Source organism: Myxine glutinosa, chromosome 2 (genome assembly GCF_964187855.1).
Source record: "Myxine glutinosa chromosome 2, kmMyxGlut1.1, whole genome shotgun sequence".
Taxonomy (NCBI): domain Eukaryota; kingdom Metazoa; phylum Chordata; class Myxini; order Myxiniformes; family Myxinidae; genus Myxine; species Myxine glutinosa.
The window spans coordinates 222,135,784-222,159,423 of record NC_136262.1 but is presented as its reverse complement, the minus strand read 5'-3'; the positions used below and the strand labels follow the sequence as shown (position 1 = coordinate 222,159,423).

At 44.4% G+C, this 23,640-nt stretch overlaps 1 protein-coding gene across 1 annotated transcript in view; it reads right to left on the bottom strand.

The window, feature by feature from the left end:
- Positions 1-7,318: 7,318 nt before the first annotated feature.
- Positions 7,319-23,640, bottom strand: part of LOC144890711 (uncharacterized) — a 16,438-nt gene continuing 116 nt past the window's right edge. The window contains exon 2 of the mRNA XM_078772273.1: positions 7,319-8,351. Coding sequence (XP_078628399.1) covers positions 7,415-8,332 — 918 coding nt within the window. The 5' untranslated portion in view covers positions 8,333-8,351 and the 3' untranslated portion in view covers positions 7,319-7,414. The remainder of the gene's footprint in view (positions 8,352-23,640) is intronic.

Genomic DNA, 23,640 nt, shown 5'->3' with positions numbered 1-23,640 from the left:
TGTTGTACTGTTATTCTTGTGTGATCTTAATACAATATTTGTTTGTGAGTAACAATTGGTGTGGCTTCACCATTGATCTTTGACATACGGAATAACACTTTTCTGCCGTGACTCCTCTCGAGGCTCAGAGGTACACCGTGACCAGGGGGTCGGGGAGGAGCATGTAACAGAAATTGGGGGCTCGTCCGGGATAGAATTCCCTAACATTCCCAGAATTCCCAAATTTGGAATTTTTCAAACATTCCCAATTTTTTCAAAAAATTTGGAAATTTTTGTGTGAAGGTTAACAGGTGCTAACTAATAGTCACCATGGTGTTTGACGCAGAAAAGTTTGTGGCGTCCCCTAATGAGGCACAGTTCCTAGCGTTAAAAAGATCAGAACTCTTGATATTGGCCAAACATTTCAACTTGGAGGTCCGAGCTCATGAAGAAAGCAGAGATGCAGACATTGGTGGTAGAATCTCTGGTGGGACAGGGAACATGGACAGAGGTAGCCTTGGATTGGTTACCTGAGGAAAAAGAAAATGTGGAGCTCCGGAAAATGGAGATGCAACTGCAGAGCCAGGAAAGGTTAAAAGAGTTGGAATGTAAAGCCGAGGAGAGAAGAGCAGAGGAAAGGAGAGCTGAAAGAGAACTCTTGGAAAGAAGAGTAGAACAGGAACGAGAACTCGAGGAAAAAAGAGTAGAACAGGAACTAGAAGCCGAGGAGAGAAGAGCAGAGGAAAGGAGAACTGAAAGGGAACTCGAAGAAAGAAGAGAAAAGGAAAGAGCAGAGGAAAGGAGAGCCGAAAGGGCGTTAAAGGAACGTGACATGGAGTATCAGAAGGAAGTTAAACTCAAGGAGCTGGAATTAATGGGAGAACGGAGAGAAGTCGTATCCATGCCGGCTAGTTCGACAACTAGTCAGAACACCTGGGATGTTAGTAGGCATGTGAGGCTGGTTCCACCCTTCAATGAAAAGGAGGTAGCCAAGTTTTTTTTACATTTTGAGAAAGTGGCTCAAATGCTAAAATGGCCTGTTGGGTCCTGGACTATGTTAGTGCAATGTGTTCTGGTGGGTAAAGCGCAAGATATATTTTCGGCTTTACCGATTGACAAATGTACAGATTATGAGGAAGTGAAGAAAGCCATTCTCAAAGCCTATGAATTGGTCCCTGAAGCTTACCGGCAAAAATTCCGGAATGCCAGGAAGAGGGAGAGTGAGAACCATGTGGAGTTTGCCAGAATGAAGGAAACCATGTTTGATCGGTGGTGTGATTCGAAAGGGATTGGGAAAGACTTCGAACTGTTGCGACAATTGATCTTGGTGGAGGAATTCAAACAGTGTGTCCACGAGGACAGTAAAGTACACCTGGAGGAAAAGAAGGTACCAGAGTTGTATGAGGCAGCAACCGTGGCCGATGACTATGCCTTGACACACAGGATGGGGTTCCACAAACCTAACTTCCCGCCTAGAGTTCGCCAGGGGAGTTATGGTACATCCGGTGCGGAGAACGAATATTCATGTGGGCGGCCTAGAGATGACTATGAGGACAAATCTGATACCGCGACTTTTAGGGATCAGAAGACTACAGTTCCAAGATAGACTTATCTTCCGGGGGGCTCGAGGCAGACCTCGAGTTTTTCCTCCGAGCCTACTTGCGCTTTTTGCAAGAAACCTGGGCATTTGATGTCCCAATGTTATGCCCTGAAAAGGAAAAATCAGGAGCGGAGTCAGACTAGTACAACTCCGAATGCATTGGCAAATGCAAGAAATCGTCCTTGGAGGACAGTGCCTTGTGAGGGTTCCCATGCCAAAGTTACGGCATCACAGAACGACCTTGTTCAAGAGGGTTATAAACCTTTTATTTTAGAGGGGTTTGTGTCACTGGATGGAGACTTGACTAACCAGAGACCTGTTAGGGTATTGATGGACACAGGAGCACATCAATCTTTGATGCTTGAAGGCATTTTGCCATTGTCAGAGAAGACGGCAACTGGTGTTAGTGTTCTTTTACAGGGGGTTGGTGGCTATGTTAAAGCTCCACTTCATGTCATCCATTTAAAGTCTGATTTGGTGTCAGGACCAGTCACCGTAGGTTTACAAGCCACTCTTCCTGTAGAGGGAATCTCTTTTGTTATCAGGAATGATTTGGCCGGTGGTCACGTTTCTGGTAACCCGATGTTTGTTGAAAAGCCAAGCATGGAAAATAACACTGCACAGTTAGAGCAGAAGATTCCGGGTATCTTTCCATCCTGTGCCGCGACTCGTGCTATGGGTAGGAAGCGTTCTGAAGAGAAGAGGAAGGTACTGACGTCACGCTTTGCACAGGCACGTCTTGTCAAGTACCCAAAAACTAAATGTCAGCACACACATTTCATGGATGGAGGCAATGTTGGCAAGCTCTTTGTAGGTGGACTGAACTTCAAAACAAGGGAAGTTGTTCTGGACTCTGTCTTCGGTCAATATGGACCACTCTTGGAAGTGCGGCTGATAAAAGACAGGGAGACGCAAAAGTCAAGAGGGTTTGGCTTTGTCACGTTTGAAAACACAAAGGATGCCAAAGATGCAGAAAAGGATTTGAAAGGCAAGGATTTGGATGGTCGGACCTTAATAGTAGAGAAGGCAGGCCATGGGCGTCGAGAGGGCTACAGAGGAGGACAACGTGGAGGTAGTTTCAGGGGTGGCTATGGCTCCCGGGGTGGAAGTAGTCGTTTTGGTGGTGGCCGCAGTCGAGATTACTATTGAGGCTCCCAGAGTTACGGCAGCTCCCGAAGGGATGATTATCAGGGTAGTGGCCGAGAAGGAGACCGCTATTCACGTGACTACAGCGACAAGCGCTCCAACCGTGATTATTATGAAAGTTAGGAAGAGTTTGAAGCACTGAATGCTGCGGAGCAGCCGAGCCAAGATTCCTACACAGATTAACCGTGAACTCCACGTTCCTCGAGGCGTCCATGTCGTGAATACTTCCAGGCCTCACCACCCAACCATCATGAAACCTGGCTCTCAGCTCGGCCTCCTTCAAAAGGTGCTATCGATTTGTTTTGGATTTTTGATCACAACTCCTGAACCTTCATTCAAAAAATGAAAAATAAAAATCAGAGGTTGATGAGATGGAGTTTGGCTTTGCAAGAATTCTACTTGGAAATTGAGCATGTAAAAGGCAGGGAAAATGTCGTTGCTGATGCTTTGTCCGGAGTGAACTAACTTTGGAAATTTCTGTAGGTTGTTTGGAAGTTTTGTTGCTTTATTTTTGGGAAATATTAATTATTGTTGCTCACGTGAATTTATGACTTTGAACATGAACATTTTGACTATATGAACATGAACTATATGACTGTGACTTTTACTTTTGTTTGTTAAAAGAGTTTTTGCCTGCAAAGAAAGTTTTCACTATGTTCAAACTTTCTTTCTTGAAGGGGGGAAGTGTTACGGATTCATCATTTACGTTGTGGTGGTTTTCATCCACTGTAAACATTTCTGATTCCATGTATTATTATTGTTGTCATTTAAAGGGAATAGATATTTATATTTTCAAAAGTTAAAAGTTAATGTTTTAAATGAAACAGGAACCAGACGGCGACGAAGAGGAAGAGGGGAAAAAGAGGGCGGATGGAGTGAGTCGGACAAGAAAGCCGAGCTGCCCCGAGTTCTGAAGTGAACGTTGTCAAACGGGAGTCACTAGCGAACTTTCGGGTTTCTCGGGAAAGGAATCCCTGCGACAGAGTTGTCATCGCTGTGACCGATCAACCTGCGTGTCAGGTTTTTGGCGGTGGATTCCTAGGAGAATTATCGTCGGGCCGTTACGTCTCAAGAACGGGTCGTCGGCCATTTTGACTCGCGCGTCGAGCAAGGTTTCTTTGCTTCGTCAGCCGTTTTCACCGCTTTCAGACGTATCTGGTGTGTGTGTGTGCACCGTGGCTTTTGAAGATTAATTTGCAGTTCGCCGACTGTGAGCCGTGAAAGTCCATACCCGAGGGTGTGATTTCCCAGTTGCCTTGAGGGCGCCTTTGTGCAGCTTTGGGCTGTGTGACTGTACTTGCCATCCGCACGGGATTCTGGTCTCGATTGGACATCGTTCTGGCGATCGCTGGAGCGAATCGACTTCGGCTTGAAACCGGAATCAACTTGGGTTTGAGGCCGGGAAAGAGACATTGGGAATGTTCTGGTTTCACTCACTTGGAGCACAGTGAGCTATATATTACGATATGGTCCGAGAGCTAGGTGGATTTTATTTGACATTGAAACTACAAAAGCTTTGTCATGCTGGTGTGGTACAGGTAGCTTACCTGACCCCAGAAAGCCAATTCTTAAGTGCAGCTAGCGGTGGGTGGGGTAGGGGGCGCCACTCAAAGTACCCCCCAGATTGGTTTTATTTGACATAGAGACTACAAGACCAACTCATATGCCAAGTGGTAGGGTGATCTCCACTGACTACAAATCTGCAACTTAAGAAGAAAATTTCTGGTGGGGAGGTCACTTAAGAACAACATTAATTAGTGCTAATTAGGCCTTTATTTGACATATAAGCTACAAAACTGAAATCACATACAACATGTAGAGAATGGTCCCCTCATCAATAAACAACTTAAGAACAGAATATGTGGTGGTAAGGTCACTTAAGAAGAGGTCAAAGGTCATGGAATAGGGGTTTCCAGCTCTTAATTACTGTTTGATTACAACATGCCACATGATACACACATGGCGTTGTCAATGAAACCTATATCAGTGGAGCCTGAAGTGAGATACATGAGAAGCAGAAATTTTTCCAATCTTACCACTTCCTTTGATTTCAATCAGCGAAAACATTTTAAAATGTACCTATTTGGCCCCCATGGCTATTTACACTGTTATTTGACATGTAAGCTACAAAACTGAAACCACATGGAAAATGTAGAGTACGGTCCCCTAATCAACGAGCACCACCTTAAGAATAAAATTTGTGCTTGGGAGGTCACTTAAGAACAGGTCAAAAATGCCAATTTTGACTGAATGACCTTTGAACTAGTTTTATTTGACATGTAAGCTACAAAACTGAAACCAGATTCAAAATGTATAGAGAATGGCCCCCTCATCAATAAACAACAAGTTAAGAAAAAAAATTGTGGTGCGGAGGTCACTTAAGAACAGGGCATTTAACCCTCTCAATCTGATTGGAAAGTTAAATGGCAACTACTGTACACTGTACATCGATAACAGCTGGATAATTAAGTAGGCCTAAAACTCGAGCACAAAACACTCCTGCACAAGAACCAAACACTGAATGCATCCTTCGACGAATTCCTAGTGTTTAGAATGTTAGAAAACGTATTGGAAACTGTTTGCAGTGCCTTGTCCTCCTGTAAGTGTAACATACATTGTATCTGAGATTTGAAATTAAGAGTTACTGTTCGTCATCTTCATCGGATTGCAAAATGTCCTCATCAGAAGAGCAGGGTTCAAAGTTGTCATTATCCTCGGCATCAGTTTCAGTTTCTCCTTCATCAGGAACAAGAGATCCAGGTATCTGTGGTCCATCAAACCATATGACGTCATAGGCTTGCCCTTGAACCTCCCAGCCATTTTCTGCAGTTGGCTGTTGACATATCATCTTTTTGTTGGCATCCGCCCACATTTTGGCAACAAATGATGCACGCTTGATTTGCTGGGAGACCTCGGCTTCACACGGTGGTATCATGGTTGCATCGATGCCCCGAAGGTTCTCAAGAGGATTCTTCGCTGTGGCCTTTGGTGCATATGTCTTCTGAAACACTTTATAGCGGTGTGCATTGAGTGAAAGTGCTTGAATTGGCTTGGCTCCATACATTCTTGCAGTGAAAGACATGATTACTTCCACTGAATCCAATCCCACGTTGGCCGTTGCCATCTCTGCAAATGCGTCTTGAGCATCCTTATAACCCTCAAGAATTTTGAAGGGACGTTTCTTTCCTTTTTTGAAGAAGGCAGATGTGTAATCTGATCCCGTAAATGCATGGAAGTGCTTGTCTGTATGCATGTTTGGATCCATGTAAATGTAAATGCATGGAAGATCCTAGTGCTTGACAGAGTGGGGTTTCCAAGACTTTGCTAATTGCAGTGATGTCTATGAATCGCCTGTCATTCCTTCCCGATGTCCCAACATCCATCCAAATATGTGCTTTGAACTGCCTGCAGTGATACAGCAGAATGACGGCGACATCTGTATCTGATGCCCTGACTGCTATGTTCTTCGGATTTTCCTTGTCAATGTGACTAACATGAGTGCAGATCAAGGTGTCAGCTTCTTCATGATTGGTTTTCAAGGTCTCTACTTCTTCCTTCATGACTTTCCCATCTTTCACGTAGAAAAGGTAGCATGCTCCAAGATACGAGAGATACACAAGTCGTCCTTGAATTATGTCTGCATATTGCTGGGCCTCCCATTCCATTGCCAGGAATTTTGGTAGCTGCTCTTTGAATGATCTTGACTTTAGGCAATCCAAGATATTTCTCGGGCGGTGCTGTTCAGGTCCAGATATGGCGTATTCTTTCTTGTCTGTGTCATCCAGACCTCTTCTTGCTCTTTCACAGTCTTTTATTGATAGGACTGGATATGCGTCAAAGATGAGATGCACTCTTCCACGGGAGAGAGCGGTGACTTGTCTTAAAATGCCGGCTGCCAAGGCTCCATACGTTCCTGGAATGTGGGGTGGAAGAACATGTAGCAGGAACATACCATCAACCACATAGGCATCAACTGAGCTTGGTGTGACAGAGGGAACTTTGCTCTCTAACAGCTCCAGAAGGCCACTCTTTTCGGTCTTGACCATACAACCGTCTGTGCTGCACATGGACAATGGAACCGGTGTCAGTGGATATGAAAAGATATGTTTCAAATCAAGTTTTCTCTGACAAGCAATGACAACCAGGCGTCCCATAAGGTCACGAGTGCACACAAGTGATGCAACACGTTTGTCTCTGTTACGCTTATTTACTGTGCCATTTTCCGTGAAGGTTCTGAGCTTCTCCCTTTTGATTGGCCGTTCAAACCGATTTGGATCTTCAATGCAGGCATCAACAAATTCGTTGTATCTGGCTTGTCCTTTCTCCCGGATGGCCAGCAAACATGTCTTGATGGAATCTGTCGCTGCCTTACCAGTGCTGATGTTGTACAGCCTATCCGATATTTCAGTGTACTTGAATGGATTGCATGAGTCTTTTATCTGGTTTACAACCTTATGCAAATCGCTTGTGTCCCTTCTGATGCGGGCTGGGCGGAGTTCAGCTGTGATGTCTTCCGTTTGAGATAGTCCGGTCATTGCTAATGCCCTTGATATAATTGCTGCACTGGTGGACTTGGTTAACATCCAGCGAAGACGTGCACTGAAGTTGTTTGTCATGGATGATATACCAGTCCGTCTGGATGCAGAATCGGCATTTACTGTCTGTTCCAGTGTAAGATCTACTGGGCATCTACTGAATGCCTTCAGGCGATGCTGCATAATCATAGGCTGTATGGATAAGGTGCTCACCTAAACCTGTGGGATAAACAATGGCCCCTGCCTTTCTAGCCCTATCTTTACACTCTACCCTAATTATGTCACCAAATTTATTCTGTAAGTTTGTTGCCAAATTTCTGGCTGTAGAAATTGGAGTCTCACCGGCGTCTTCACAAAGCTCTTGGTACCGAGTGAAGATGGATGTAAGAAGTTCAGGCCTTTTGCCAAATATAACTGATTTCTCGATGTAAGCATATAAACCTAACAAAGAAATGCTACCTGCAATAGCAGTAGGCCTATGGAGAGACTGTGCATTGGAAAGGTAAGTACTTCTGCAACTGTGATGGTACTGAACCTCTTTACATCGAAAGTCTACACCAGAGATCAGTCCAAGAAGGCTGTTGTCCTTTTTATCAGCTGCAGCAGTTTTTATTTTTATCTCAGCTTCGAGAGTTTCACATTCACCAAGATGTTCTTCTCTACCACCCTTCTTCTTCCTAGCTTTCTTGCAAAACAGGCAAATGCGTGGGAAAATACCCGAGGTAGACGTTGACGGGGCAAAATCACATGATGAACGCAGGGTCTTCTCACTTGATGCATGTGTCTGGGTTTTTTCTGTTGTATCATCACGTGGCACGGCAGTAAAATTTTTGTAACAGTTCACGTGATAGCCATGGCTACTGTCGGATTCATCTGTCAGCGACTGAATTATCGTATAGTACTTGGATGTGACAAAATTTCGTTTTTGTCTCCTCCTTGCTGCTATATTGATGATGGATGACCAATGGTCTTCAGTGATGGGTGCGATGTTGCCAGTGGTCTCATCTGCTTTTCCCACATGGAGGATACACTCCCTGCCAGGGTCAGGAGCTACCCCACTAGCATGCTCCATAATCAAGCATAGGCCTCACCTGAAATAAAAAAATGACATATGTTAGTGGGTTCGAAAATCAACAAAAGTTGGGGGCATGTTATTTCTTATGGAGAAAATGAAACATGGATCTCTGAAGGTTTTTGCATGTGTCGATTATAATGCTCCTATTATCAGATTGTGTGGAAATCAGAAACGCAAAACCTCTCTTTACGGGCATTATAATGTAAATTAGATTAGGTATGTCGTTAACCGTTGACATGTCTGACAGGTCTAATAGTCCAAGATCTGGGTGGATTTTATTTGGCATGGAAACTACAAAAGCTTAGTCATGCTGGTGTAGTACAGCAGCTTACCTGACCCCAGAAAGCCAATTCTTCAGTGCAGCTAGCGGTGGGTGGGGTCCTTCAAATATTATTTCTCGGAATTTGGTGAATTATTTTCGAGTATGTTAGATGAGGAATCCTTGGAGTTTATAATTTACAGGAAATTGCTGGACAGGGAATTCATCAAATATAATTTCTCGGAAATTGTTGAAGTATAGTTTGTACAGGCAATTCTAAGAAATTACTTGTAGTAATTTAGAAGAAATTTTACCTGTACTAATTTAGCAGAAATTGTTATAATAAATGTTACAGCTTTTACATTGTCTTCACAGTTTACATGTTTCTCATGTAATTAAGTGCAGAAAACCCCTATTCCGTGACCTTTGACCTCTTCTTAAGTAACCTTACCACCACATATTCTGTTCTTAAGTTGTGGTTTATTGATGAGGGGACCATTCTCTACATTTTGTGTGATTTCAGTTTTGTAGCTTACATGTCAAATAACAGTGTTATTACTATTAGCCATGGGGGTCAAATAGGTGCATTTTAAAATGTTTTTGCTGATTGAAATCAAAGGAAATGGTATTGGAAAATTTCTGCTTCTCATGTATCTCACTTCAGGCTCCACTGATATAGGTTTCAATGACAACGCCATGTGTGTATCATGTGGCATGTTGTAATCAAACAGTAATTAAGAGCTGGAAACCCCTATTCCGTGACCTTTGACCTCTTCTTAAGTGACCTTACCACCACATATTCTGTTCTTAAGTTGTTGTTTATTGATGAGGGGACCATTCTCTACATGTTGTATGTGATTTCAGTTTTGTAGCTTATATGTCAAATAAAGGCCTAATTAGCACTAATTAATGTTCTTCTTAAGTGACCTCCCCACCAGAAATTTTCTTCTTAAGTTGCAGATTTGTAGTCGGTGGAGATCACCCTACCACTTGGCATATGAGTTGGTCTTGTAGTCTCTATGTCAAATAAAACCAATCTGGGGGGTACTTTGAGTGGCGCCCCCTACCCCACCCACCGCTAGCTGCACTTAAGAATTGGCTTTCTGGGGTCAGGTAAGCTACCTGTACCACACCAGCATGACAAAGCTTTTGTAGTTTCCATGTCAAATAAAATCCACCTAGCTCTCGGACCAATACTGATGGTACCATCATAGGATAATATATTGATTGTACTTTTGATTACTATTATTGTTTTACTGCTCTAAAGGTGGTTGTTGTTGTTTTTTGTTATTCTTGTGTGATCTTAATACAATATTTGTTTGGGAGTAACAATTGGTGTGGCTTCACCATTGATCTTTGACATACGGAATAACACTTTTCTGTCGTGACTCCTGTCGGGGCTCGGAGGTACACTGTGACCAGGGGGTCGGGGAGGAGTACGTATCACAAGGTACGACAGTTTCACCTCGCACCATCCGTCGCCAACTCAATGAAAGAGGGTTCTATGGTCGGAGACCCAGGAAGACCCCACTGCTGAGAAAGCCTGACAGAAGAGGGCTTGGGGGGAGGAGGCGTGGGAACGGGGGGGGGGGGGGGGCGGTGGTGGGAGAAGTATAAAACACAAGGACACTTCAAGGACTCCCAGGAAAGAAGTTGGTATTTCAAAAAAGTGGATCTGGGGTGAATTAGCCGGGGCAGAAAAGATCAAGGTTATGGATGGAGGAAGATAAGAGATGGTGGTGAACAGCTGTTTTAAAAACCTGGAGGGAGGAGTGGGATTGAAGAGAGTGAGGGAGTTTGTTCCAGAGGCAGGAGAAAGGAGGAATGAAAGAGTGAAGGTGAGCAGAGAGTCTTGATTTTGGCAGTTCAACCATAAGAGGGTTGCTGGCAGATCTTGTGTGACCTGTAGGAATATTTGGGGGGACAGAGCACAGGAGGAGCTGGGGGAGCAAGGCCGGAGAGGAGTCGGTAGAAGACAGAAAGGCCACCAACCTGCCTGCAGTGAGTAAGTGAAAGGCCCTCGGAGTTAGCTTCATCGTGGGAGATTCCAATGATTCTGAAAGATTTGGTTTCAACAGCATGAAGCCGAATGAGGTGTGAGGCAGGAGCACCGGCCCAGAAGGGAGAACAGTATTACATTGACCTGCAGATGAAAGCCTTGTATGTGGTGAGTAGCTCAGGTGTGCCAAGGAAGGACTTCGAGAGACGGAGGATGCCCAGTCGGCGACTGGCTTTGGAAGCCAGATTGGAAATATGGTTTGCCCAGGAAAGATCATGGCAGATCGGGAGACCCAAAAGCTTGAGTGACAGAACTTTTTGGAAAGGATTGTTCAGAAAGTAGATGGGAGGTTTGTCCAGTCGGTCTTTTCGGAGAGAAATCGTAAGAGTGTGAGATTTGTCAGGATTGAAAGACATGTTCCACTTGTTTGACCAGTCTGATTTTGTCCAGGTCTACAGAGAGTGAGGAAGCTGCAGACTGCCGATCTGAGGGATGAGGTATGGAGCAGCAGAGAGTGGAGTCATCAGCAAAGAGCTAGAGAGGATTTTCGAGAGTCAGAGAGATCATTGATGAACACCAGAAAAAGCACAGGGCCCAGAACACTGCCTAGGGGAACTCCAGCCTGAACAGGAAGGGGAGATGAGAGAAACCCATTCAGGGCCACACGTTGACTACGACAAGAGAGGAAGTCTACAAGCCATGCGTGGAGATTTCCATGGATACCATAGGAGTATGTCAAGGGAGACAGCTCTAATTTCCTGTTTGGCATTGAGGACCTCCATCCATTGTTGAGACAGCAGAAGCAGCATGTCCAGAGTAGAGTGACCAGGTCTGAAACCAAATTGATGATCAGAGATCAAGACATTGGAGAAGAGGAAAGATTTTATATCTGAAGCAATGGTGGATTCCATGACTTTGCTGATAATTGGGAGAAGGCTGATTGGTCTGTAGTTGGAATGATCTGTTTTTGCACCTTCTTTGTGTAAAGCGGTGATGTTGGCTGATTTCCAAGCTGATGGCAGATGACCTTGAGCAAAAGAGAGTGTGAAGAGAACAGAGAGAGGGAGTGAAAGAGTGGCAGAGCAGGATTTTAGGACCTGTGGGCTGATGCCGTCAGGTCCAGTTGCATAATCAGAGTCGAGGATTGACAGAAACTTCTCCACCTTCTCAGGAGAAAAGGACACAGAGTCCAGGAGCAGCTGGGTATGACTGGGTACGTTGGGTACAGAGAGGGATGGGTTTGGGACACAAGATTTTGGAGCAAACACAGAGTTGAGGCATTCAGCTTTTTCACGTGTGGAGTCAGCTGTGTCGCCGTTTGAGGTAAGGGAGGGGAGGGGTTGGAGGGGGAACAAACACCAAAAACAGATTTGACCAGACCCCACCAGGATTTGGAAGAGGGAGACAGGTTTGAGAGTTCAGTCTTAAGAGCGGAGAGATATTGTTTCCTGGCTCTCCTGAGGGTGGACACACACTTGTTTCGGGCTTTGTGAAAGGAAATGAGATTTCCTTCCGTTGGATTTGCTTTCCAGGAGGCGAAGGCAAATTGTTTCTAGGCAACTGCCTCACCACAATATTCTGTGTACCATGGACGGGAGGAAGGGTATGACAACTGAAGACGAGATGGGATTAATCTGTGCATGAGCGAGAGCAATTTACTTTGGAAGAATTCCCAGGATGAGTTGATGTCAGAGGCGGTAGAGATGGGAGACCAGTCCAGATGATTGATGGCTGCTTGAAGACCGTGTCAGTTGGCCTGAGTGAAATGCCAGACTTGTCAATGCTGAGGAGGCTCTCTGAGAATGGTCAGAGAGATATCCATTTTAACAAGCACATGATCAGATGAGCCGATTGGACAGAAGAAGAGCAACAGACATTTGCAGGGAAGTTAGTCATAACCAAGTCTAGAAGAGAAGATGCGCCGTTGACTGAGATCCGGGTCGAGAAATTGACAGATTGTGTCAGTCCCAATGAGTCACAGAAGTCCTTTGCTGAGGAGCCATGTGTAGTGAGAGAGGTACCCACACCCAGCCAAATGGCATGGTGACAATTGAAATCACCACATATGAGAAAGAGAGAGTTGGGACAAGTAGATAGAAGTTGGTCCATATTATCAGACAGCAAGATGTAGATGGAGTCATCACTGTTTGGTGGACGATAAAACACACATATGAACAAAAGGTGGGAGTGAAGGAGAAGCCGTCGCCAGAGGTACTCCTGGGGATGAGGTGGAGAGAGGGCAGTGCTGGGAGAGTGAGGAAGAGAGTTTTTGATAAAGATTGCAACCCCTCCTCCAGGACGAGGCTCAGGTCTATCATGCCGGAGGAGGGAGTAATCCAGGAGAGATATTAAGGAATCAGAGACATCATGAAGGAGGAAAGTTTCTGTTCAGCAGATCAAGTCTGGTTTGTCAGAAGCAACCTGTATGGAGAGATCAGTCAAGTTTGCGTGAAGCCCCGGATGTTTGAGGTCCATACCGTTAGTGAAGAGGAAGGGGGAGCATCACATACAGAACAGGGGAGGGTGGGTAGGGTAAGATGTGGAAGTGGAGGAAGAGGTCGGGAGAGCTGTTGATAGTGTGTCAGAGATTTCAGAATAGCTCGGAGAAAGGGAAGGATTGGGGGAGACAAAAGGTTTGATGTTGATTGGGTGAGGCACAGTGAGGTGTTGTTTGAGGTGGGTGGGGGGAAGAGTGAGGAAGAAGGTTGGGGGAGATGGAGGTGAGAGTTGGAAGGGAGAAGAACCGGGGAGGACGCTTTGAGGAGGAGGGGTGAGGAGTGAGTAGGGAGAATTGGAGAAAAAAAGGAGGATGGGGAGATTTGAAGGGAGGGGTGAGGAGAGGGATGAGGAGGGAGTTTAGGAGGGGAGGAGCAATGGGAGAGTTTAGGAGGGGAGAGGTGAGGCGGGAGTTTAGGAGGGGAGAGCGAGGGGGGAGTTTAGGAGGGGAGGGTGAGGGGGAGTTTAGGAGGGGAGGGGTGAGGGGGGTGTTTAGGAGGGAAGGAGCGAGGGAGGAGATTTGAAAGGGATGAGTGATGGGGGAGATTGGGAGGGGACGGGCAAGGGGGGAGATTGGGAGGGGACGGGCAAGGGGGGAGTTTAGGAGGGGAGGAGCGAGGGGGGAGTTTATGAGGGGAGGGGTGAGGGGGGAGTTTATGAGGGGAGGGGAAGGGGGGAAGGGGAAGGGATAGGCGGGAGGGAGGGGGAGGGGGAAAAGGGAGGGGGAGGGGAGAAGGGGAGGGGTAGGGTGGAGGGGGAGGGGAGAATGGAGGGGGGAGGGGGAAGGGGGAGGGAAGGGGAGGGCCAGTCAACAATGACATTGCAGTTCTCATGGTCAGAGAGCAGCACAACAATCGCGACATCGTCCTGCATCTTCGCAACAGCACGAAGCGGGTTTTGGAGACTCACCGATCCTGTGACGCCTCCAGTACCGGCGTTGCCGGGCGGGGGAAGGGAGACCCATACATTCCCAACCCGTACATTTGCCCTCTCGACTCAAGCTCACTCGGACAAAAGCCTCGCACAAATTACACCGTGAAGGCCCAATGGCCATGTCTATGCCACAAATCAAGTATGTGAGCGAGTCGGGCACACTGAATTGAAAATATATAGAACGCTCATACTCCGTGAAAAGTGAGGCCGCCGTGTTGCCATCTTGGTAAGCACGACTCGACCAACTCGCTTCGCGGATCTCGTTTGTTTTGAACGTGTGAATTACGTGCGAACGCGTAACTGTGAGGTTATGGCGGCAAGGAACATCACGTGATCGCTCTGAGCGAATCAGCGCACTGCTCTGCCACCTGCTCAGATTCCGTGTATAATATTCCTCGCTGAAATGCGCTGAGGTAAATATGAATAAAAAATATGGATCTCGTAAAGATGAAAGAAAAAAAAACCTATGTGATGTGAATGGCAATGTTCCTCGCTGAAATGTGAAAAAACGCAATCGCTTTTCGCTCTGAAATACGTGCGAACGCGTAACTGAGTTTATGGTGGCAAGGAACATCACGTGATCGCTCTGAGCTAATCAGCGCGCTGCTCTGCCACCGCCTCAGATTCCGTGCATAATATTCCTCGCTGAAATGCGCTGAGGTAAAAATATGGTAAAAAAATATTATGAATTTTTTTTTTTTAGGTCAGCCATGTTCTTCCCAGGCTCAATGGCCATGTCTATGCCAAATATCAAGCACGTGAGCCTCTCCGTTTAGGAGTCTATCGGTAACATTACACACACACACACACACAAACTGTGTTTTATATATATATACACATCTGGGCAGTGTCTGTTGTCACTGAACTACTCCCTCAAACTTTTGTTTCCGTGGTTGTGAAGTGTTTTTAATAAGGTGGTGGTGGTTTTGAATCACGTGGTGGTGAGGTATTTTGAATTATGTTTTGGTGAGGTGTTTTTATGACGTGGTGGTGAGGTGTTTTAAAATCACGTGGTGGTGGTTTTGAATTATTGGTGATGAGGTGTTTTTAATTAGTTGGTGATGAGGTGTTTTAAATTAGTTGGTGATGAGGTGTTTTAAATTATGTGGTGGTGAGGAGTTTTGAATTACTTGGTGGTGAGGTTTTTAAAATTACGTGGTGGAAAGGTGTTTTGAATTACGTGGTGGTGAGGTGTTTTCAATTATGTGGTGGTGAGGTGTTTTGAATTACGTGGTGGTGAGGTGTTTTGATTTTCATGGTGGTAAGGTGTCTTGAAATACATGGGGGTGAGGTGTTTTGGATTACGTGGTCGTGAGGTGTTTTAAATTTGGTGTGGGTGAGGTGTTTTAAATAACGTGGGGGTGAAGTGTTTGGAATTACATGGTGGTGAGGTGTTTTAAATTACTTGGTGGTGAGGTGTTTTGAATGAAGTGGTGGTGAGGTGTTTTAAATTACTTGGTGGTGAGGTGTTTTGAATTAAGTGGTGGTGAGGTGTAATCGTCCCAAACTTCCAGTCTGCACCTACATCTCCCGTATGTATGTGCTGAGGGGTTCTTTTTTGAATTTTATATATTTCTTCAACCTAAATTGCTTATAAAAATGTAATGTCACAAACACTACAAATACATTTGTGCAAAATAATTGTTTGTTTTATGATTGCTGTAAATCATGACCGCACAGCAACTCAGGCACAGTCATTATCCTCGGCTAAAATAAGCCCATTCCTCAGTAACGACGCGTGATGAGGCGAGTGCAGCGAGTCTAGCCAATCAAGTCTATATATATATACAGTCGCGTGAAAAAGTAAGTACACCCCATGTCAAGTTTTGACTTTTTCAACATATTTCAACATGCAGCTATTTGATCTTCATTTCAACAATATTGATAGATAAAGGTGATATAATATAACAAATATCATGAAACATTTACATTTTGTAGTCCATTGTATAATTTAAATAAACATAAATGCAAATTTCGCATGTGGAAAAAGTAAGTACACCCTTGGCTCTAATAGGTGGTATTGCCCCCTTTGGCAGAAACAACCTCAAGTAGGCTTTTATTATAACTGTCTACTGGTCTCTGACATCGACTGGGAAAATTTTTGTCCACTCCTCCATGCAGAATTCTTTCAGCTGTGTGATGTTTGAGTGGTTTCTTGCATGCACAGCTCGTTTCAAATCCCCCCACAACATCTCGATGGGATTTAGATCCGGGCTTTGACTTGGCCATTTCAGAACCCTCCATTTCTTTATTTTCAGCCATTCCTTGGTGGATTTACTGGTATGTTTAGGGTCATTGTCATGTTGCAAGGTCCACCTTCGGTTGAGTTCAACTCTCCGACAGATGGCCTCACATTATCCTCAAGCACCCACTGGTACAATGAAGAATTCATAGTGGATTCTATGATGGTGAGCTGCCCAGGCCCTGATGCAGCAAAGCTGCCCCAAACCATAATATTTCCACCACCATGCTTTACAGTTGGTATCAGGTTCTTGTGGTCAAATGCTGTCTTTGGTTTTCACCAAACATGTCTTCTGGTACTGTGGGCAATTAGCTCTACCTTTGACTCATCTATCCAGAGCACATTGTTCCAGAAGTGCTGGTCTTTGTCTTTGCCTAGGTGTTCATTGGCAAACTTTAGTCTTGCCCTGATGTTCTTTTTGGACAGCAAAGGTTTCCTCCTGGCACACCTCCCATGCAGTACAAATTTGTGCAGCCTCTTTCTAATGGTAGACTCATGCACTTTGACATCAACAGTGGCAAGAGCTACCTGTAGGTCCCGTGATGAAATTCTGGGGTTCTTAGAGACTTCTTTCAGCATCTTGTGGTCTGCTCTCGGGCTGAACTTGCTGGGGCGGCCTAGCCTGAACAAGTTGGCAGTTGTTTGGAATCTTCTCCAGTTGTAGATGTTCTTCCGGACAGTCGAATGATTGATTTCAAATTGTTTGGAGATCTTTTTAAATCCCTTCCCAGACTCATAGGCATCTATAACCTTTCTGAATGCCTCAGAGAGCTCTTTTGATCTATACATGGTGACGCCGCACACTTCAACAACAAAGAGCAAACCAAACTAAATGTCTGAGGTTTAAATAAGACAGGCTCCTCCAAGATCCTCTCTCATGATGTTCTAATCATTTGCACCTGAGCTGGTGCACCTGATTCTAATTTTAGGTATTTGAAGAAGTGATAAATGTAGGGGTGTACTTACTTTTTCCACATGCGAAATTTGCATTTATGTTTATTTAAATTATACAATGGACTAAAAAATGTAAATGTTTCATGATATTTGTTATATTATATCACCTTTATCTATCAATATTGTTGAAATGAAGATCAAATAGCTGTATGTTGGAATATGTTGAAAAAGTCAAAACTTTACATGGGGTGTACTTACTTTTTCACATGATTGTATATGTGCAGTGTCTGTGTTGTCACTGAACGACTCCCTCAAACTTTTGTGAAATCCTACCAAACTTCTGGTATGCACCTACCCCTCCCGTGTGAATGTCCTTAGGGTATTTGTTTTGGAAAAATTTCCAATTTTGTTTTTTTTTAATTTTTGTTTTTTTCCAACCTAAGTCTTCAACTTCAATTGTTTATAAAATGTAATATCACGTACACGACAAATTCATTTGTGCAAAATAATTGTTTGAATTATGATTGGTGTAAACCATGACAAAACAGCAACTCAGGTACAGTCATTTATCGACATATCTACACATCTGGGCAGTGTCCGTTGTCAATGAACTACTCCCTGAAACTTTTGTTGCCGTCGTTGTGAAGTGTTTTTAATTACGTGGTGGTGGTTTTGAATCATGCTGTGGTGAGGTATTTTAAATTACGTGGTGGTGAGGTGTTTTGAATTTCGTGATGGTGAGGTGTTTTCAATTACGTGGTGGTGAGGTGTTTTGAATTTCGTGATGGTGAGGTGTTTTCAATTACGTGGTGGTGAGGTGTTTTGAATTGAAATTGAAAAGATATATGGAAATGCTGTTGAATACAGAGAATGAATGGGATGGCAACATCGAGAGTAACCCAGTTTTAGGACCGGCAGAGAAGATAACTGAGACGGAAGTTGAGGAAGCGATAAAAGCAATGAAGAGAAGAAAAGCGGGAGGGCCGACGGGAGTTGTGGGAGATATGTTGAAGGCAGCAGGAAGTTGGGGAGAGAAGAGAATGACAGAGATCTGCAATCTGGTGGTGAAAGAAGACCGCATTCCAGTGGATTTGGAACTGAATACCCTCGTCCCTGTATACAAGGGGAAAGGTGACCCTCTGGAGTGTGGCTCGTACTGAGCGATAAAGTTATTGGAGCATGGAATTAAGGTATTGGAAAGGGTGTTGGAGAGGAGGATAAGGAAGAAAGTGAAGATCGACGAAATGCAGTTTGGATTTATGCCAGGAAGAGGAACGACAGACATGCTTTTCATTGTGAGGCAGTTGCAGGAGAAGTACATGGAGAAGAGGAAGAAGTTGTTTCTTGGGTTTGTTGATCTGGAGAAAGCATTCGATACGGTTCCACGCAAAGTATTGACATGGGCATTGAGGAAGTTAGGAGTGGAGGAATGGTTGATCAGAGTAGTGATGGCAATGTACAAAAGAGCGCGCACAGCTGTTAGGACGAAGGACGGGAACAGTGGTGAGTTTGTGGTGAAGATGGGAGTGCATCAGGGGTCGGTGCTAAGTCCACTACTATTTGTAGCTGTGATGGAGGTGCTGGCTCAGAACGTAAAGGAGGGTTTACCGTGGGAGTTGTTGTATGCAGATGATCTGGTGTTGATTGCGGAAAGTATGGATGGACTGAAGGAAAAGATGAACAAGTGGAAGGAATGTATGGAGACAAAAGGTCTGAAGGTGAATATCGGAAAGACGAAGGTGATGGCAAGTGGTAAAGCATGTGGTGAGGTGGAAAGAACTGGGAAGTGGCCCTGTGCTGTCTGTAGGAAGGGTGTCGGAGTGAACTCCATTCAATGTACAATGTGCGCTGATTGGGTTCATCAAAAATGTAGTGGTCTGAGAGGGTCATTAACCAGTGTGGCAGCTACATTCAAATGTACGGTGTGCACAGAGGGAGCTGCACATGGAGGAAATGTTGAGTTGGATCTTGGAGACGGCGTGAAGCTGGAAGGTGTGAAAACATTTTGCTACCTCGGAGACATGCTGAATGGAGAAGGTGGATCAGACTCGGCAACGGTTGCTAGAGTGAGATGTGCATGGAAGAAGTTTCGGGAACTGAGTGGCGTGCTGATGATGAGGGGAGTGTCGTTGAAGCTGAAGGGAAAGGTGTATGCTTCATGTGTAAGAAGTGTTATGATTTATGGGAGCGAGACATGGGTAATGAACGTAGAGCAGCAACGAAGGTTGGAAAGGGTGGAAATGCGAATGGTTCGATGGATGTGTGGAGTATCGTTGAGAGAGAGGAAGACAAATGATGAATTGCGAAAGATGATGGGAATATAGCCTGTGATTGATGCTGTGAAGAGGAACAGGTTGAGATGGTTTGGTCATGTGTTGAGGAAGGATGAAAGTGATTGGTTGAGAAGAGTGATGGAAATGAATGTAGAAGGAAGAAGAGGACGGGGAAGACCGAGAAAGACTTGGCTAAAGATAGTGGAAGAAGAAATGCGGGCAAGGGGGTTAACAAGGAGAGATGCAGAAAATAGGGCAAGATGGAGAAGATTGTCATGGGGACCGCAAGGCTAACCCCCGCTCTAGTAGGGAAAATGGCCTTTAAAATGCATGTTGTTGTTGTTGTTGAGGTGTTTTGAATTACTTGGTGGTGAGGTGTTTTGAATTACATGGTGGTGAGGTGTTTTGAATTACGTGGTGGTGAGGTGTTTTAAATTACGTGGGGGTGAGGTGTTTTGAATTACGTGGGGGTGAGGTGTCTTGAATTACATGGGGGTGAGGTGTTTTAAATTACGTGGTGGTGATGTGTTTTAAATTACGTGGTGGTAAGGTGTTTTGAATTACATGGTGGTGAGGTGTTTTGAATTACGGGGGGGGGGGGGGGGTGAGGTGTTTTGAATTACATGGGGGTGAGGTGTTTTAAATTACATGGTGGTGAGGTGTTTTAAATTACGTGGTGGTGAGGTGTTTTGAATTACATGGTGGTAAGGTGTTTTGAATTAGGTGGTGGTGAGGTGTTTTAAATTACGTGGGGGTGAGGTGTTTTAAATTACGTGGGGGTGAGGTGTTTTGAATTACGTGGGGGTGAGGTGTTTTGAATTACATGGGGGTGAGGTGTTTTAAATTACGTGGTGTTGATGTGTTTTAAATTACGTGGTGGTGAGGTGTTTTGAATTACATGGGGGTGAGGTGTTTTGAATTACATGGGGGTGAGGTGTTTTGAATTACATGGTGGTGAGGTGTTTTGAATTACATGGGGGTGAGGTGTTTTGAATTACATGGTGGTGAGGTGTTTTGAATTACGTGGGGGTGAGGTGTTTTGAATTACATGGGGGTGAGGTGTTTTAAATTACGTGGTGGTGAGGTGTTTTAAATTACGTGGTGGTGAGGTGTTTTGAATTACATGGTGGTAAGGTATTTTGAATTACGTGGTGGTGAGGTGTTTTAAATTACGTGGGGGTGAGGTGTTTTAAATTACGTGGGGGTGAGGTGTTTTGAATTACATGGGGGTGAGGTGTTTTAAATTACATGGTGGTAAGGTGTTTTGAATTACGTGGTGGTGACGTGTTTTAAATTACTTGGTGGTGAGGTGTTTTAAATTACGTGGGGGTGAGGTGTTTTGAATTACATGGGGGTGAGGTGTTTTAAATTACGTGGTGGTGAGGTGTTTTAAATTACGTGGTGGTGAGGTGTTTTGAATTACATGGTGGTAAGGTGTTTTGAATTAGGTGGTGGTGAGGTGTTTTAAATTACGTGGGGGTGAGGTGTTTTAAATTACGTGGGGGTGAGGTGTTTTGAATTAGGTGGTGGTGAGGTGTTTTAAATTACGTGGTGGTGAGATGTTTTAAATTACGTTGGGGTGAGGTGTTTTGAATTACATGGGGGTGAGGTGTTTTAAATTACATGGTGGTAAGGTGTTTTGAATTACGTGGTGGTGAGGTGTTTTAAATTACGTGGGGGTGAGGTGTTTTAAATTACATGGGGGTGAGGTGTTTTGAATTACGTGGTGGGAAGGTGTTTTGAATTACATGGGGGTGAGGTGTTTTAAATTACATGGTGGTAAGGTGTTTTGAATTACGTGGTGGTGAGGTGTTTTAAATTACATGGGGGTGAGGTGTTTTAAATTACATGGTGGTAAGGTGTTTTGAATTACGTGGTGGGAAGGTGTTTTGAATTCCGTGGGGGTGAGGTGTTTTGAATTACGTGGGGGTGAGGTGTTTTGAATTACATGGGGGTGAGGTGTTTTGAATTACGTGGTAGTGACGTGTTTTAAATTACGTGGTGGTGAGGTGTTTTGAATTACGTGGGGGTGAGGTGTTTTGAATTACATGGTGGTAAGGTGTTTTGAATTACATGGGGGTGAGGTGTTTTGAATTACTTGGTGGTGAGGTGTTTTGAATTACATGGGGGTGAGGTGTTTTGAATTACATGGGGGTGAGGTGTTTTGAATTACGTGGTGGTGACGTGTTTTAAATTACGTGGTGGTGAGGTGTTTTGAATTACGTGGTGGTGACGTGTTTTAAATTACGTGGTGGTGAGGTGTTTTGAATTACGTGTGGGTGAGGTGTTTTAAATTACATGGGGGTGACGTGTTTTGAATTACGTGGTGGTGAGGTGTTTTGAATTACGTGATTGTGAGGTGTTTTAAATTACGTGGGGGTGAGGTGTTTTAAATTACGTGGTGGTGAGGTGTTTTGAATTACGTGGGGGTGAGGTGTTTTAAATTACATGGGGGTGACGTGTTTGAAATTACGTGGTGGTGAGGTGTTTTAAATTACATGGGGGTGACGTGTTTTAAATTACGTGGGGGTGAGGTGTTTTTACATGGGGGTGACGTGTTTTAAATTACGTGGGGGTGAGGTGTTTTAAATTACGTGGGGGTGAGGTGTTTTAAATTACGTGGTGGTGAGGTGTTTTGAATTACGTGGTGGTGAGGTGTAATCATCCCAAACTTCCAGTCTGCACCTACCCCTCCCGTATGTATGTGCTGAAGGGTTCTTTTTTGAATCATATATTTTTTTTCAACCTAAATCTTCAACCTAAATTGGTTATAAAAATGCAATATCACAAACACTACAAATAAATTTGTGCAAAATAATTGTTTGCAAAATTTGTGCAATATGATTGGTGTAAATCATCACAACACAGCAACTCAGGTACAGTCATTATCCTCAGCTAAAATAAGCCCGTTCCTCAGTAACGACGCTTGGTGAGGCGAGCACAGTGAGCCACGTACAACCACGGAAACAAAACTTTCAGGGAGTAGTTCAGTGACAACAGACACTGCACAAATATGTAGATATATCGATAAATGACTGTACCTGAGTTGCGGTTTTGTCATGGTTTACACCAATCATAATTCAAACAATCATAATGCACAAATGTATTTGTAATATAAGTGATGTTACATTTTATAAACAATTGAAGTTGAAAACTTAAGTTAAAAAAAAAAAAACCCCCCAAAAAATTCCACCCCCCTCAAAAAAAAAAGGATTTTTTTTTCAAAACAAATACCTTTAGGACATACCGACGGGAGAGATAGGTGCATACCAGAAGTTTGGTACGATTTCACAAAAGTTTGAGGGAGTAGTTCATTGACGACACAACACAGACACCTCGCTGCGCTGGAATTGGGAATTTTGTTTGGCATATTATCGTGCGTATTTAGTCAACATGTTTTTATGGCGTTTACAAAACAGAGTGGTCAGTGAGTGCGCGCTCAGGAGGTTCGTGGCGAAGGAACAAGAGTGGCGGAAATAAAGTAAAAAAAGCGCCAAGGATTATGTCACCGATGTTTGGAGCTCCTCTCTCGGCACGATGTCGGCTTTATCTGGGGCGCAAATCGCTCTTAATTGCGCTGTTGTGACCACCGCTTACCGGTTCGTACATCTCGCCGTGCGCACGTTTGGCACATCCCCCCACGGGGCGTCTCGAGCATGTCGCTCGGGACCTTTAAATCGCGTCACCTTGCACACCGTTCACAGTACCTGCCTTTGGGTGTCACGTGTGCGTGTTTAATAAACTTTGCATCCATTTGCTGTGATGTCGTGGATTTGAGTAAACGGTATTAAAAACCATTATTATTGCTATTATGTAAGTTACGATTGTGTGTTTGTTTATATTGTTGTCATTGTATGTTTACAGCAAGATGATGCGTTGCGCTGCCACGTGACTGCAGCTCAACGTCTGCTTTCAAAAAGAAATTCAAACTGAAGTCAACAAATCGGATGAAGGATCGAGGTTAACACGTCTGCCATTGGATAATTGATGGCCGCCGTTAATTGCTGCTTCAATTAATGGAAAAGGTCGTCGGGGATATTCCACAAACCCTTGGACGTCTGGGAAAGCGCGTTTGTCTTTCTGTGATTGGCTTGGGGAGGCGGGGAAGACGCTCCTCCACTCCCACCAATCATGTTTGCGAAGAGGAAGAACTAATGACGACCTAAAGCTCCTCCCATATCAACACCACGCCGCGTAAACGTGACGAGG